This window comes from Amblyomma americanum, chromosome 4 (assembly GCF_052857255.1).
Source record: "Amblyomma americanum isolate KBUSLIRL-KWMA chromosome 4, ASM5285725v1, whole genome shotgun sequence".
Taxonomy (NCBI): Eukaryota; Metazoa; Arthropoda; class Arachnida; order Ixodida; family Ixodidae; genus Amblyomma; species Amblyomma americanum.
The window spans coordinates 161,101,055-161,117,779 of record NC_135500.1 but is presented as its reverse complement, the minus strand read 5'-3'; the positions used below and the strand labels follow the sequence as shown (position 1 = coordinate 161,117,779).

Genomic DNA, 16,725 nt, shown 5'->3' with positions numbered 1-16,725 from the left:
TTTACTCTACCTAGAGAGAGAGACACGTCAGGTTACGTTTTATATCGTGTTGAGCCTCTGCTTGAAAACTTGTATAAAACCATCAGTCCGTTTTTGTGTTTTCATCTTGAAATTAGCCTTTCAGACTTGCAAAGTTCGGCTACAGTGAACAGAGTACTAACTATTTTTATGACAGAAAAAAGGTTAGTACTGCGCGAATTAGAAACGACAGGAGAACAGGAACAAGCACGACAACACAGGCGCAGACTTCCAACTGTTTATTCGAAACCGAAAGGCAAATGCTATATAAGGGATGAACCTTAGCACATAACCATCACTGTCATTCACACATGTCTTGATTAAAATCTAGACCACATTAATCAAATTCTTTCGTTGCAGAAGGGCCAATAAACCATGACAGAGTACTCAGTCAACATGTCCCCATACACTCCATGTCAAAAAAATGAAAAAATGAAAAAAGTAAGCAATCTAACAATCAACCTGAGTAAAGGGGGTGAAAAATAGGCCAAATGAGAATGCAGGTGATCCGACCGACAACAAGAGTAAAAACTGAGAAAACGAGACAAAAATTACGGTGTCACATATGAAAAAACCAGCATGAGAGCATGTAAACAACAAAGAACACGTGTAAAGGTGAAGATTCAAAGAAGGTAAAAGAGTGGAATGAGGTATAGAAAAACAAGCATGACATGGACGGCAACAAAGAACAATTTCAAAGGCGAGCATAAATCCTGATGAAATTACATTTTCGGCCTTGGGGTACATACATCCAGGAACAAAGCTCGAAGAAATGAAACAATAATAGGTGGCAGATTGCTTACTTTTTTCATTTTTTTCATTTTCTTGACATGGAGTGTCTGGGGACATGCTGACTGAGTACTCTGTCGTGGTTTATCGGCCCTTCTGCAACGTAACAATTTGATTAATGTGGTCTAGATGTTAATCAGGAATGTGTGAATGACAGTGATGGTTATGTGCTAAGTTTACTCCCTTATATAGCGTTTGCCTTTCGGTCTCGAATAAACAGTTGGAAGTCTGCGTCTGTGCTGTCATGTTTGTTCATGTTCTCCTATCGTGTGTAATTCGCGCAGTACTTACTAACCTTTATTCTGCAATGAACAAACTAGTCCGCATGAACGTTCTACATTTTTATGACATTCGTCCAAATAGATACTCACAAGCTCAGTACAGTTTTAAGAAGAACATGATTGCTTGTCTTGTATTAAAAGACAAGTATATAGAAGAATTTTGCAGTTAACATCTGTTGTTGTCAATTAAAACGTCTACCTTCGACTAATATTTCCTACAACGTACAGTGAGCAGCACCATACGAAAGAAAGGCGGTCCTACGTAGAATACTGGCGCCGCATTCAGTTGTTTTGAATGCACAGCGGGAACTTCTACTCAATCTCATGCCAAAGGCGAACACCCATCCCTTTTTAGCTCATAAATCTTGTTACTTACTCAATGGAGCGTTTCGCCGCTTTGCTACAATATGGCCCCTACAATGAACCACTCGAGCATTTCAGTGCTTCGCTGGAGGCGTTCGACAGCAAACACCAGAGCATTCTGAATCAAAATGATTGGGATTCGGTGGCCCATTGTGACACCAAGCAGTTCGCGAAAGGCAGCCTTAGCCTTGGCTTCTGTTTAACAGATATTTATGAACGGCTCTTTTATGGTTTTTCTAAATATCTCTCCCCATTTCGTCTACTCGAACTTTCAGTTTCCTTCGCCTCCATTAATTTTCCAACCAACAAAAGCGTCCCCCTTTCTTCCCCAAGTAGGTTTTACGGTTTTTTGAGCCACGCGACCGCTCCTTCAGCGTGCCACAGGTCTGCTGTCGTATCGTTCGTCCTCTCTGGCCAGAAAGCGTCGTCGTAGCGGATACTTGCTGTACATGTAAAGGCCACGTACGCGTACGACCGCGTAAGTTGTGCGGAAACGAAATCCTCGCCTGGTTTACGAGACCCCGATTTTCCAGCTCGAGGAGGACTTAATTTAGCTCCCGGCAAAGTTTTCAGCTTCGCACACAACAGCACAGCGGACTATTCTTCCCTTGTGTGCGCAAGAAAGAAGTTCGTGCCTTTTGCTGTCAGTGTTCTACACGGGGGAGAGACTAGGATGAGAAAGTGCAGCGGCGAAAGAGTTGCGACGTACTCCACAGAGAGGGAATTTCCTCTTCTGAGGTTGTGTCTTTTCGAACCTTTAGGTGCACCAGGAATTTTTATGCGTAGTTTCGCGTAATGAACGCTCACCGTAATGTTTATAATAAAATGACGCGCTAACTGGTTCAGTGTACTGCTCGATGTCTACGTGGAGTTGTTTGGGCTGCCGCTTTCTTATCAACCCCACCGTCAATTATCTGTTTCATACTGTTACAATGTAGGCAACAGCGAATCAGGTACTTGCTCAAGACCTAGCTCTCGCACTTATCCAGCCGCCATTAAATGTTATTTCATCTGTTGTTATATCGTCGTGTTATTTCGCTTGCCACCGCGTTAAAATGAAAAGGTCGAAGTTGAGAAAACATACTGCCTTTTTTCATAAAGTAATTATTCTAATCTTTTAATTTCTGTCTCAGTAGTGTTCTCGTTCTCGCAGGCACATAGAATGACTGAAGGAAAACCGTTAGGCATTAAAATGTGTTAAAGTGCACTTTGAATTCTGTAATTCTGCCCTTTTACTTCGTTCCCGTTATCCTAGGCGCCACCTGCTCGCTCCAGCAAAAGCGCGTCTATTACTTCGCTTGATACGGCTGTAAAGGGTAACAAAACCAAAAACAATTAATTAATAAAGTCAGGAAAAGATCTAAGTATGATGTTCATTTTATTACTCACACTCTATACATTGTAGGCGAATGTTGAGGAGTGTTTCTTCATTTGTATTGTGTGTATTCAGTGCGAGCGTGATAGACATTCACCTGGTTTTGCTAAAGGACTTTAAGCTACCTGTTCCTGACAACCAGAGCTCATGTACAACAAGTAATACAGCTTTTAATTGGTCTGTTAAACGAGCTCTTGATAGCAGCATTCACATCAACTGCAAAAACTTAGCGGCACTGTAATTATACAAGCGAAGTGCTCAAAACAGATCGCATTTTTGTGAAACATTGTATATATCTTACTTTTATTCACAAACGAAAACTGAACTTATTTTAGAACCATTCCACCAGCACTAAAAAATGCTCTTCGGCGCTACGTGCGACACTCGTATCGTACTTCCTAATCACAGTCCCCCCTTCCACTGAAGACTGTACCGCTCTGCTTTATATGTTCTTCCAGCCTGGCTATCCTGTGCATGTTACATTTCAGATTTACATTAGCTTTAAATGCACGCTAATCGCTATAAAATGAAAGAGCTTTATAAAGGGCGTCTCAGCCTGTAACTTAAACTGCTTTTCTTCCTCCCCTTTTAAACTGCCGTTCCGTGCTTCTTTACCTCTCATCCTCTTTTCTAGAAGTGTTTTCTTCTCCCTCTCTTCATACATTTGTTTATGCAGAACCTCTCCAGTAATAGCACGAACTTCGAAACAGAGAAAGCTGCCTAACCAGCGAAGCAGTTTCTCTGCACAAGATCTGATGCAGCGCTAATGCAGCTCGTTTACGTCGCCTCCAGGCTTTTTTCGGGGCATCATCCGCCTCAACATTTAATTAGTCACGCATTTAAGGCATCGAGCAACTGCGCTGTTAAACCTTAGGCACGCTACGCTCTTCTAAGAATACCGCTGCGTGTGCTTTCATGAATGCATCCATATTCAATGAATCGCCAGCAGGCCCCAAGGAACGGGAATATTTTAGAGGCGCCTGCGTAGTGTTTTCAACAAACGACAATTCAGAAAATGCCGGAGGAAGGGGTTCCGGGTATTGATAATTAAAAATTAAGAATAAGTGTTAGTGTCCAAGCCGTTCGTAAGGCTGGTGCGTTGCATACGTAGCAGTGCAGCTCTACTTCTTATCCAAGTGTTTGCGAAAGGAAATATAGCAGTTTTGCTGAGTGCAGATGCAGGATTTTTTCTGCCTTCGTAGATTGCGTAACTTGATGGGAGAACTTAAACAGCTTAATATGCACTGGTAGCGTGAATTTTGGGTTTAGCCATCATTCATTACTTTTTCTCATTTTATGTCATGCATGGCATGACACACCCAACTGAGACATTGAACTAGTCTTCTTCCATAGTATAAAACTATATAGGCGTGAAAATATTCAAACTGGTTTTACCCTAAATTACTTTTTTCGCCTCCCCTTCGGAGATATGATTAAAATAAAAAGTAGAAGGACGGACAGTTGGGCAAGTTGGTATATAAACTAGTTGGCATTAAAATAGAAACAAATATATGAATAAATATTAGCGCAACCTTAAGTGAAAAAATTAAACTTAAGTAAGATGCTTCCGCGATGCGCGAGGGCACATTAGTACGCAACATATCATATCAGGTGGAAGCTACTAACAAGATGTTATTTACTTAACCAAAAATAAGGACCTGAAATAACTCGACAAACACTTGCAGGATTCTTGTGAGCATAGACTAAACATGATGTAAGTATCAGAGTTTTAGGGGCTGTGCAAAAGCTACTATAAAGAAAATGCGTTGCAAATCTAAAAAATCTATTCCTGCTTAAACCATCATTTACTTCAAGCTGTACGAAATCATGAAGTTCTCTTTGACGTCAAAGTGTGATAGTAAAAATTAAGCGCGTGATCATTTCCCCCTAAAACATCGCAGTCTAAACACGTGATCTAGAGACAAAGTACTTGCTGTTTAAGTGTTCGGTCCATGTTCCTGGCTCCTCGAATAATATGCGCAGCCTGCAACATTATTGATAGAAATTACTTTTACAAAGAGCTCGATGCAGTGTAAATAAAGCGTAAGTAGCTTAGAGCAGCTGCTATCTATTACTTTTCCGTTCAGTTCCCTTTCTCTCGGCGCTGTACTGTTATTGGCGCCTGTTTCGAGGAATATGATATATACAGATTGTTCGCCTCCAGGGGCCAACAATGTCATGGCACAATGCACATTTGGCTCCTCTCTCTTAAAATGTTTGTGCGCCCAGCCGCATAAACATGCGCCAGTATGTCTCCTATTGTAGAACCTGCTCATATACCATCACCGTCCCTGTGATTCTAAACCTTCCGGTTGCTTTGGTGTTAAAGAGAAAATGCGCTGCCTAACTGGAAGCGAACTGAAAAACCAAGCATCTCTATTATATGCAAAAAACAAAGGTAACTTTTGTACAAGTACTCTAGCTGCTTTTTTTCTTCAGTCTTATGGCTTGAGCTCTTTACGCTACTTTTAAGAGCCAAATTTAACATAGGGGCAGGTTTTAAGAGCACACGGACACATCAACAAAGAAACAAAAAATCACAAAAGCAATATGTAGCTCGCTTGAAAAGAAACACGGCAACATATTTCATCCTTTCAAAAATCAAGGAATCATCTTGCGACGAGCCGAGAGGCACTCTATTTTTCGTGGATATATATAAGGTTTGTATTTGTTGAATAATTTTTGCTTATTCAGCTCACCGCTACCTATACAATTCTCTGCACTTTCTCGCTTTGGGAAAAGAGATATCTTTGTGAATGAAGGCTGTTCAAATCACGCTGCTAGTGAGCACTGCAAGAAAAGCATACACCAAGAGCGCACTGCCTGCTTGATTATAACAGCGGTTAAATCTCTTCCATATCCGTGAGACGTGAGTGGTATCGGTGGTATTTGCTTCATGACCTCTGCCGTAGTTTCTTTACTTTAATTCTTAATTATCCTGGAAGACATCAAGAGATATCTTTGAATAAAATCATGTATATTATCCTTTCTAATTGCCAATCAAGGGTGTGCTTATTGTCCCCTTTTATCAATTGCACCCATTTCAATCTTGGTGTTGCTGGAAAGAAAGCGCGGAAGGTGTCATAAATCTTACTTTTCATACCTTTACGTAACACGGGCTTTGGAAAAAAGCTCACGCACGCTGCAGACAACGAGGTCACAGCCAATGGAAAAGAGTGCCGACAGAGAACCAGAAAGACCACGTCAATGCATTTTAAAAGCCCTCTTCTTTTGCATACTATTGCGCAGATGTTGTTTTGGTTTTTCCAACGTTTTCTAGGCTTAGCGCTCAGAGGCTTTGAAAGCAATCTTTTCGGTGTAAACCTGCTTTGGAAAACGCATTTGCTTAAAGGCGAAAACCCTCCCCAATGCCTTGGTAGAGCACATGAGTCCAGGTATAGTGGCGAGGTGGCGCTCAAGAACGCTTGCATATTCGGACCCGGAATCATTGCTTCTTTATTTTTATTCCTCGTGTACCCACCTTCACAGCGTTTGGGGCAAACAGCTGCGGCTGACATGGACAAAGCAGCATTTATTTTTTGCCCAACGTGAGCGTAGAGATCTTTACAGCCAGCATTCAGGCTTCAATGTATTTTTATTTATTTATTTATTTATTTATTTATTTATTTATTTCAGATACTGTCAATCCCATTGGGATTTTTACAGGATGGGCACATAGTAAGAAGGTACAAAGCGAATACAAATGGAATGGTATATATTAAGAACACTGTTGTTTGCAAGTAATTACATGGATATGGGAAAAAAAAACACAGATAGCAGAAAATAAAACACATAACGAAAGAGTATATTTCACAGAAAAGGGTGCGATTTTATACATTGTAAGTAGCATGTTCATACAGATGCTGTTATATGCAGTGATACGAGCGGTCTGTTGTACTTGTATAATTATTATTTATTTATCTATTTTAATTATCGCGCAACTGTTCTTCTACCAGAGTTACAAATTTCTGCAAAGATGTATTAGTAGTGATAGAGGGGTTCAAACTATTCCAATCTTTTATGGCAAGCGGAAAAAATGAATATCTGAAACAGTCGGTTCGGAATGCGTACTCTCTAAGGGTTAATGGGTGCTTATGCCGGGATGGTCTCGATTCATCTACAGATATATATAACGAAGTATCTATGTTTAACGAGTTATGAACTAATTGGAACAATAATTTTAGTCGTGCTAGTCTTCCGCGTTTCTGTAAAGTAAGAATACATGCTTGGTTTAGTAGTTCGGATGGTGAATCACTGGTCCTGTATTTGTTAAAGATAAATCTAATTTCCTTTCTCTGTACTCCTTCTAGTTTGTTAATGAGCTGTTGTGTGTAGGGAAACCAAATCGTGTTTCCATATTCGAGAACTGATCGTATAAATGTGTTATATGCTAACAGTTTGGTCTCCGGTGGCGCTTCTCGAAGCCGTCTTCTAAGGAAGAGCAATCGTTTTAAAGCAGATGATACTATACTGTTAATATGTGATTCCCATCTTAGATCATGTGAAATGATTAATCCAAGGTATTTGTGTTCGTGAACTCGGGTGAGCGGTATGTTATTGATGCTGTACACATATTCGGACCTTTGTTTTTTACGGGTTACGCATAAGAAGGCTGTTTTTTTAATGTTCAATTCCATTTGCCATTTGTGACACCATATTACCACTTCATGAAGGGCGCTGTTTAAATCATCGTGGTCATTTACAGTGTTAATTTCGTTGTAAAGTATGCAGTCATCGGCAAAAAGTTTAATTTTAACTTGTATGTTAGAGGGCAGATCATTAATGAAGATAAGAAATAAAAGTGGAGCAAGGACGCACCCTTGGGGTACTCCCGACGTAACGAGCGCAGTAGAAGAAATTTCATTGTTAACTACAACATACTGAGATCGGTTAGTTAAGTAGTCCTGGATCCAGTTGATAATAGGGCCGTTACCTAAAGTTGATCTAAGTCTGCTAATTAGTTTTTTATGGCTTACTCTGTCAAACGCCTTAGAGAAATCAAGTGCAATCAAGTCAACTTGCTTTTGGTTATCAATGTTCTGGAACAAATCATGTGTTAGTTCGAGTAATTGGGTGATAGTTGAAAGTCCCCTTCGAAATCCATGTTGAACAGACGATAAAATGTTTTCTTGCTTAACATAACTGGTGATATGCTTTAGTATGATGTGTTCCAATAATTTTCCTACCGTGCACGTTAGTGATATTGGTCTATAATTTGAAACGTCATCTTTGCTTCCTGTTTTGTGTATAGGAATAACTTTCGCTATTTTCCATTCATTAGCTAGACTACAGGTTGATAAAGATTTATTGAACAATAAATGTAAATATTTCGCGTTGACTTCAGCATATCTTTGCAAAAAAGTGTTTGGAATATTATCAGGACCATTTGCTTTTTTTGTGTCTATTGATAATAGTAGGTTGAGCACGCCTGTCTCAGTTATTGTTGGCATGTCTAGCGGTGTTTGAATGCGCTGAATACTCTCCGGTGCGCAGCCATCGTCAACTGTGAACACAGATTGGAAGTATGTATTTAAGGAATTTGCAAAATTTTGATTTTGTCCTTGCCAATTGAAGGTGTCTTCTTGTGTTTTGGGGCTGAGGTATTTCCAAAATTTTCCAGGGGAGTGTTTTAAAAAATTAGGAAGCGTAACTGAGAAGTTTTTTGTTTTCGCTGCCATAATTTTTGCTTTCATTTCACGGATGGCGTTCGCGAGCTTATGTTTTACCTGAGAGTCATTTTTTGATTTTAGTGATTTCCTTAGTCGTTTTACTTTGCGTTTCCCATGAATGATATCGCGTGTTATCCAAGGGTTACGCGTATTTGTTCGTTTGGTCTTCAATGGTACAAAGTTTTTGATGCAGTGCGATACAATGGCCTTGAAGCTTCCCCACAGCGTATCTATATTTGTACCTTGGTAATTAGCGAGTTCTTCAAACGATTCGTACTCCGAAATTAGGTAATTAAGTATGCTTGAATCATCAGCGTTTGTGAAGTCTGGGTAAGTAGTTTTCGAGATAGTACGAGCTGCTGTTGCTTGAATGGGTGTGGTGCACAATGTTAGCTTATGATCTGATATGCCATCGAGGACTGCTAAGTTGGTTTGATCGATCGCAAAGTGATTGCTGAGGAAGATGAGGTCAAGAATGTTAGATGCACTACCTTGAACACGTGTAGGCTCGTTGATAACTTGGAACAAGTCAAAACTAAACATAATATCAAAAAGAGTTTCAGAACACGGTGAGCGGTACGACATGCTTTGCCAATCTATATCTGGTAGGTTGAAGTCCCCAAGAAGGATCAGTCTGAATTTTTGAACATATTGTTGCATATATTCATACAGCGAGCCCAATGCAGGCTGATCTGCCGAAGGACTGTGGTAAACACAACCTACAGTGACAGTGTTCGTTCCAAATAACAACTTACAAAAGAGTGCCTCGGCACCCTCAACTTCTGGTAAGATTTCGAAGGGAATTTTTTTGTTTATTAGTATAGCCACTCCTCCTCCACGTGTTATCCTGTCTTTGCGCACGATAGCATAGTTTGGTAGGGCAATTTCTTTGTCACTGATATCGCCAGTGAGCCAAGTTTCTGTAATCGCTATGAAGTCAGGTTCGAGGCCGATAAGAAGAGATTCTAGTGACTCAAGTTTATTAAGTATACTTCGCGCATTTACATTTGCAAAAGCTATCTGCTTCGTTTTGTGGGATGACGGGGGCGTAGGTTTGGTGCTTTGCCATGTTCGTTTTTTTGGCTTGTACTCGCATTTGTCTCGGGACACGAGTTAGTTGTCGCGTTTGTCTGTGTCTTTGCGGGTACTCGGCAGTTGTTTTCTTCATCCCATTGGAACATTTCACCGTTTATGCGTATTTTGTCGAACACTAGTGCAACCTTTGCCCCGGAATCTTTCAATGCTTTCGCACTAATCCACAACTTTTTCCTTACCTCGCGTACTCGGGCTGAAAAATCTTCACTGATCGCATATTCACTACCTTTAAGTTTACTACAGTTTTTTAGCACAAGAGTCTTTTCGCGATAGTCAAGAAGTTTTAGTATTACAGGCCTGGTTTTTTCAGCTGAAGGCTTTCCCAACCTATGTATGCGTTCAATGGCGACAGGTTGAATTTTAAGGATATTTTTAGCAATGTCTTCATTAAAAATCTGTTCTAAGGACTCACTGTTTTCATCAGGATCTTCTGTAATGCCGTATACTAAAAGGTTACTCCGCCTCGATCGGTTTTCCAAGTCATCAAGCTTTAGTTCAAGTGAGGCAACGACTTTTTGCATGTTGGCCACCTGGTCTATGCAGTCCAATATTTTTTTGTCAAGGGCAGTCATGTTTTCCAATTTAGCTTCAATTGATGCTAGTCGTTCCTCTTTGATGCTTTTTATGTCTCCGGCAATTGCCTCTAGCTGCTTGGAAATCTGAGCGAGATCTGGACCGGGGTTCGTCTCGATGTCCCCGGCCAACAACAGCAAATCCGCCACATGCATTGCCAGATCACACAGTAAAGGACATAGCTGCGTTGGGCACGGCAGCACAAGAAGAAACGGATCATTTGAGCGAAGACATTTGCCGTCTTCAAAGGTTCAAAGCGCACACAGTCGCGTTTAAGAAATCCCACATCCATCATTTAGCTACTAAGCATTTGCACTACAGATGGAAAAGGCATCACTCACTGGCGGTAAAACCGACTTGCGCACGGAGTAGAGTTATGACAGAGTTGCTTGCAGTGCACCGCTATCGGCCATCGTTAACGTCTCGGCCGAACCTGTCTCCGCGGTAGGGCGGGCCCAGCAGTGAGCCTTTTGCTGTGGTGTACGCGCCTCAGCCTCGAAATGTGAACAGCCTGTTCCCCGTCTTCAGTAAGCCAGCAGAGTGTCAGCGACGGCTGCCCGGTGGCAAAGCACTGCAGGCTGCTGCCCTAAGTATTCGAGAAGCGTAGCATCCTTAAATTTTGCAAGCGTACGTTCCATCCTAGATTATGCCGCCGCGACACGAGATCCGAATTTCATTTTATCATAAAAAAGGTGTTTAAAAAAGGGTCGCACAATTCATGCCAAACTTTTACAGGTACAACATCAGTGTGGATGCAGTCTCTGAAAATATGCCGCATCTTATGTACACTAAGCAGCATTTACCGAGAAGGCTACAAAGTAAGATCAAACTGCCCTCTAGTGCCCTTCCTAAATGGCTCAGGGTATGCTGACCAATCATAGGGGTAGATTTGAATCACGGAAACAGATTCTCTTTCGAAAGCTCGCGAAGTTGTTTGTGATAATCATTCATTTGAAGAAAAAATGAAGAAGAAAAAAATTCTGTTGCCTCCCACGGCAGTTGCTAATATTTTAGGCCCAGGAGCTGCGGCCGGCAAAAATATGAGGGAAAGCGAGATGGTAGGGATAAGAGCAATGGGGACTGATAGAGAGAAAAGGAAGGGGAGAGCTATGTCCAGTATTTACAAAATACAAACGTTTTTCAAGGTTTGGCTGCTCGCACCTGAGGTTACATGCAGTCTCCTAAAAATAACTGCGCAGGAGCGACGCGAGGCCATACTTACACAACACAAAAATACATTGCATGTACAAAGCCGTGGGCATGTAGTGTCCTAGATTAAAAACTAGAATTCAGTCTCCTGAAATTGCGAACATTAACACTTCCAGAGCCGCGTTTAAAATTCTCCGTCTATTGATAACTCCCTGAAGTTACTGCAATTTATGCTGCAACTGTGCCTGGACCGCCAACTGCAAGCATTCCGAATTCGAAATCTAGCCCGCGAATTTGCCAGTATACTCTGCCAGTGTACAGCATAAACTTTCAGCCCCCGTGGTGGCAGTGGTTACTGCCCTGGGCTGTTGACCCGAAAGACTCCAATTCGATCCAAGGCGTGGCGGTCAGGCGAAATTTATTTCGATGCAGGCGAAATGTAAGCGGCCCGTGTACTGTGCGATGTCAGTGCACGTTAAAAAAACCCAAGTTGTCAAAATTTTCCGGAGCCTTCCCCTAGTCCCTCTTAGCATGAGTTACTTTGGGACGTTGAACCCCAGGAGACCACAAAATCAAACAGTTTACGTTCTTTTTATTTTACTCTCAAATAGTTCGATAAATATTGAGAGTGGAGGCTTACGTTGGTTATAAAATATAACACGGGGACATAGTTCTGTTCTTCGGCCAATTTACACGAAGCAACCAACGTTGTTTTCCGCTAGAGAAGACCGTAGCTGTAAAATATATTACACTTCTTGATGCACAAATGAGTTTGGATTATCTTTTTCCCGAGGCTCAGCAAACCAGTGCACAGGCTAGCTGCATATGACGTTTTCGTAAAAGACGACACTTCTGTAGCATCGCTGAGGCAGCATCAACGGGCTCGAATGGAGGAATTGCACGCCTGTTGCTACTATTTTTCTGTTTCTCTTATTGTGTACCCCTTGTATGCTATCAGCGAAGTTTTTGCTTTAAATTTCTTTACCTGCCTATTATTGCGGTTGCCGTCCTTTAATTCAAAAGCACTCCTACGCTCACCGACACCAACCAAGAAGAAGATTAAGAAGTTTCTGGAGATATTGTGGCCGCAGCTGGCAAAAGACAGCGTTAATTGGAGAGACACGGGAGAGACCTTTGCCCTGTAGTGGACATAGTGACGCTAGTGATGACGATCATGATGATGACGTACGTTCGTTCTTGTGCCATTTCCTAGCAACAACCACATCACGTTAAGTGAAGCTATGCACGATAACCCACAGCTACCTCAAATTTGGCCCGGCCTACCCCGAATTTCACCGCGCCCAACACGATGGCCACCTCTAAATATGACCCGATTCATTGCCAAATGTTCAGGCCAGCGCAATCCTCCCCACTTGAAGTTTTACCTTGGGAGATTTTGACCAGACACGATGAATGAACCAAACACGAAGTATGAGTGACCGTGCCCGACACGATGGCGACCTCCAAACTGGCCGGGGCTGTTTCCAAAAACTGAGCAGGGCACCCACAAAGTTTCAGCGTGCTCGATACGGACCCGAACTCAAAATTTAGACCGCGTCATTTCCATCGTTTGGCCCAGACCACCCCGGAATTTTGACCTTGGTCGATTTCGACCAAAGACAATCAGTTAAAGTCTAAAGGCAGTGCTTTCGTACTATAACAGGTTAAACAAAGTTAAAACCGTGACAATTTTCCACTTTTTATTATTATTTTGCTTTCATTATTTTCCGCGATTTCTGTAAATACCCAACGGAATAATGCTTTCGAGGCGCAGTTAGGTATACGAGTAAAAAAATGAGCCCAGATTAGGACAAGGACACAATAACCCTTTTTTCTAAGTCATCGCTAAGCATACGATCTACCGAACATCCCAGCCGTTATTTAAGCAGCGTTCTAGCTGGCAAGATTTCTTTGAACTCTTATTTATTCATTGTCTACTTTTTGTCTTTTGTCCAACAAGCCCACGTGCAGGTGTTCTGTCTAAACAAACACAGAAAGCTTATGTCTAACTCGAAGTTTCCAGTCTTCGTCCTATAAGTTAAGCTAGAAGCACATAAAAAATACACCCGTTCCATATCAGTCCCTTTCTGCCACAAACACCTGCGGTACAGTATGCTGCAAAAGGTTTCTTTTCTTGGCGGCTTAACAACAGACCAGATGATACAAGTGTTACAAACGAAACTTGGGTCAAGCGCGAATGTCTCTACATTCTTACCACGGCACTTCCGCCAGGAAGTATATAGCTGCGGTTAAAAAGAACATGTTCGGTAACTCTATTCTTCCGGTCGGAAGCAGGCGAATCGTGAGCCACCACTCTGTATAATTTTTTTAAAAGCCCACCTAGAGGGGACCTTCTTTTTTAGTACGCAGCGGTGAGTTGCGTTGTTGAAATAGCATAGAAGTGTGCTTTCTTTAAACAGTGTGCACTACTCAAGAAACCCAGTGGTATGTTTACTTTACAACGGTGCTGCGTCTGTGAACGTATCATTTAGAAATGTCCTGTAAAAATGCATTCTGTCCTCTAATCTAGGCCAGATTCGTTAAATGGCCGTGTAATTTATGTCGAACTTGACTGCTTCACCGGATAAGCCTAATGCTGAATCTCTTTGGTTTTATAAAGAAATAAAAGTGCTGCCGGCTTTATCGAGTGCGAAAAAATTTGAAAATTTTTATAATAAATCTAAGAGCTCTTTTATATAGCTGACAATTGCTGTCATATAGTCAGCTGCACGTCTCGCGTATGACAGTAACGAGTTTCGGACAACTGAACGGTTTACCCACACAGTTTTTATTTATCTTATCCGCTCGGGTTGTCATCCGGTCCTCAGCGATCATTCGCTGCAAACAAAGAGGTATAAAGGAAAGCCATCATCCTAATTTTATAAGACCGCAGCGAAAAAAAAATGTAGACGCTTTCTCTTCGTTTCGTCGTCCACGTCATGTCACGCGCGGTGGTTTCAAGCGTTGAAACCTTAAGAAATTAGGCATTTTTCAGGCGTTTTCTCCGAAGTTTTCAAAACATGCCGAGGAACAGTGCCCTGACATAGCACACAAAAGGAAGCAATGGGCTCTTTTTTGATTACGCTATCAGATCTCTAACAACCTGCCCAACAGCACACGGTCGTCATGCGCACAACATGCCCAATCACGAGTTACTGCTCATATACAAATTTATTACTGCGGAACTGGTGCATTATATTCTTTGCATTGATTTGTGCTTTCCCGAGCGCACCCTAAATTTTCAAATCTTTAGGAGAAAATATACACCCTGAAAAGCAGGTAAAACACTGAAAAATTTAGGGCTTACATACGGGACAATCTGTGTCGTATCACTACCTCAAAAATGAAATCAACAATACTCGCGTTTTGCTGCTTGTTACAGTTTTCTAGTACAGTTAAAGAAGATGTCTTTTTTTCTTCCCTCTATGATGCCTATGCTCTCAAATCTGCACTTAATAGCTACAGTCCACGCCGTAGCCTTGCATTCCGCATGTACGAATTTTTCACTGCAGTTGATCGGCAGTGTAATGACTAGGGAAATGCCACATACCTTTTTCTGTAACAGTAATCTCCTTTTGTTTTGTCAAAAGTGAAAATATTAAGGATTTTCTGGCAGCATTTTCATTGATATTACAAAATTAGCGACGTAATTTTGAACTTTCGAGTTTGAAACATCCTAAAATGTAGGTTGTTTAATTAGTTGATACAACAAATGAACACAACATGACACTCGTTGCACCATGCTTTGCCCACAGTCACAACTCACACCTATTGCAGTAAATGGGCTTTTATGGGCACATTGGCACATTGGCAGCAGCAGCGAAGGCGCGAGGACGCAACACTAAACTTCTGCTCTGTGCAGTGTCCGGATAATTCTCCGCGGTTGGGCCAACTGCTGCACCTTGGTGTCCGGAGACTGCGTCAACGAAAGCGGGCGGATCCAGCCTGCATTGTGCCCAGGACCAGTGCGGCCTTTCTGCGGGGACTTTCTTGGACTTTGCCGCCCAAATCTCGCGCCAACAGCGTCAAGCACAGACAACATTGGCATCTACAGCTGGTTGGGACACACCCCCCGGATTCTTCACATTGGCAGCAGCGGCGAAGGCGCGAGGACGCAACACTAAACTTCTGCTCTGTGCAGGTGTGTAATTTGTCTTGTAATTTGGCTGTTCTGCATTCTTGCTGCTGCTGCTGCTGCTGCTGCCAACTGATTTTTTCCCCTCCCCTTCCTGTAAAATGTCCGTGAATTGCTTCAAGTGCAACGAACCGGTGGAATCTGATGACGCATCAGTTGTCTGCACTGAATGCTTTTACAGCTTCCATGTCGGTGCGTGTTCAGGGCTGCAGGAAACAGTTGTCCGCACAAGGGGAGATGCAGCTCGTAAAAGCTATAAATGCCCACTCTGTCGTTCAGGCAAATCGCGGCAAACGCCTAACGAAAAAAAGAGCGAGGAGGACGGAGTCGATGCTATCATGTTTGCAAATCTTGTTAAACAGGTAAATGAACTGTCATGCCTGAAGGCGACCGTTGCTGATCTCGAGGCTTCGGTGGAAATGATGTCATCAAAGTATGATGAGCTATTGGCTCGTGTGGACAAACAAGACCAAACAATCGAGAGCTTGCTAAAGCGCGTCGAGAAGGTAGAAGGTGGTCAACAGGTCGAGTTACGTCAACTAAAGGAGGACATGAACACGTTAGAACAGCACAGCCGTGCCCTCAACCTAGAAATCCACGGAGTTCAGAGCTGTCCAGGCGAGAACTTGCTATCAAAAGTGAACGAAGTGGCCGAAAAGATAAAGCTACCCGCGGTGACCCAACAGGAAGTTAACGATTTGCACAGACTGCCGGCTAAGGGCTCTAAAATTCCCATAATCCTTGTTCGCTTTGCCAACAAAGGCACACGCGATGAATGGCTTAGGAACAGGAACGAACTGCGGACAGATGAGAAGTGCTGCACATACCTGAACGAGAACCTCACAAAGCGGAATAGGCAACTGTTGCAGCGTGCAAAGACGTGGGCCGATGACCATGGATTCCGTTTTGCATGGTACAGACATGGTAGAATTTACGTGAGGAAAGAAAGCGGCGAAACCGCCTATCTAATCAAAGATGAGTGTGATCTTGACAAGATCGTGACCTAAGCCGCTACCACTTCGAAGTGCGGATAACACAAGCGAACAACAAAAATGAGTTTTTCCTACCTGCTCCCTGAGGAACTAAAAGACGTTCTTGGTTTGAAGTACCATTCATTATTTAAATGTTTTCATATAAATACGCGGTCGCTAAATAATAAACTTTCGGAAATAGAGCTATTGTTATCTTCATTTCATTTCAGCAATGATGTTATCATGTTCACCGAGACTTGGTTGTCTGATGACGAGACGTTCATTCTGCCCCACTATAAGAGCTTTT

The 16,725-nt window shown here is 42.2% G+C and overlaps 1 protein-coding gene across 1 annotated transcript; it reads left to right on the top strand.

Moving 5' to 3' along the window:
- Nucleotides 1-15,785: 15,785 nt before the first annotated feature.
- LOC144129892 (uncharacterized) lies at nucleotides 15,786-16,454 on the top strand. Its single transcript, XM_077663953.1, has one exon. The coding sequence runs from the start codon at nucleotides 15,786-15,788 to the stop codon at nucleotides 16,452-16,454; it is 669 nt and encodes a 222-aa protein (XP_077520079.1).
- The last annotated feature ends 271 nt before the right edge of the window (nucleotides 16,455-16,725 follow it).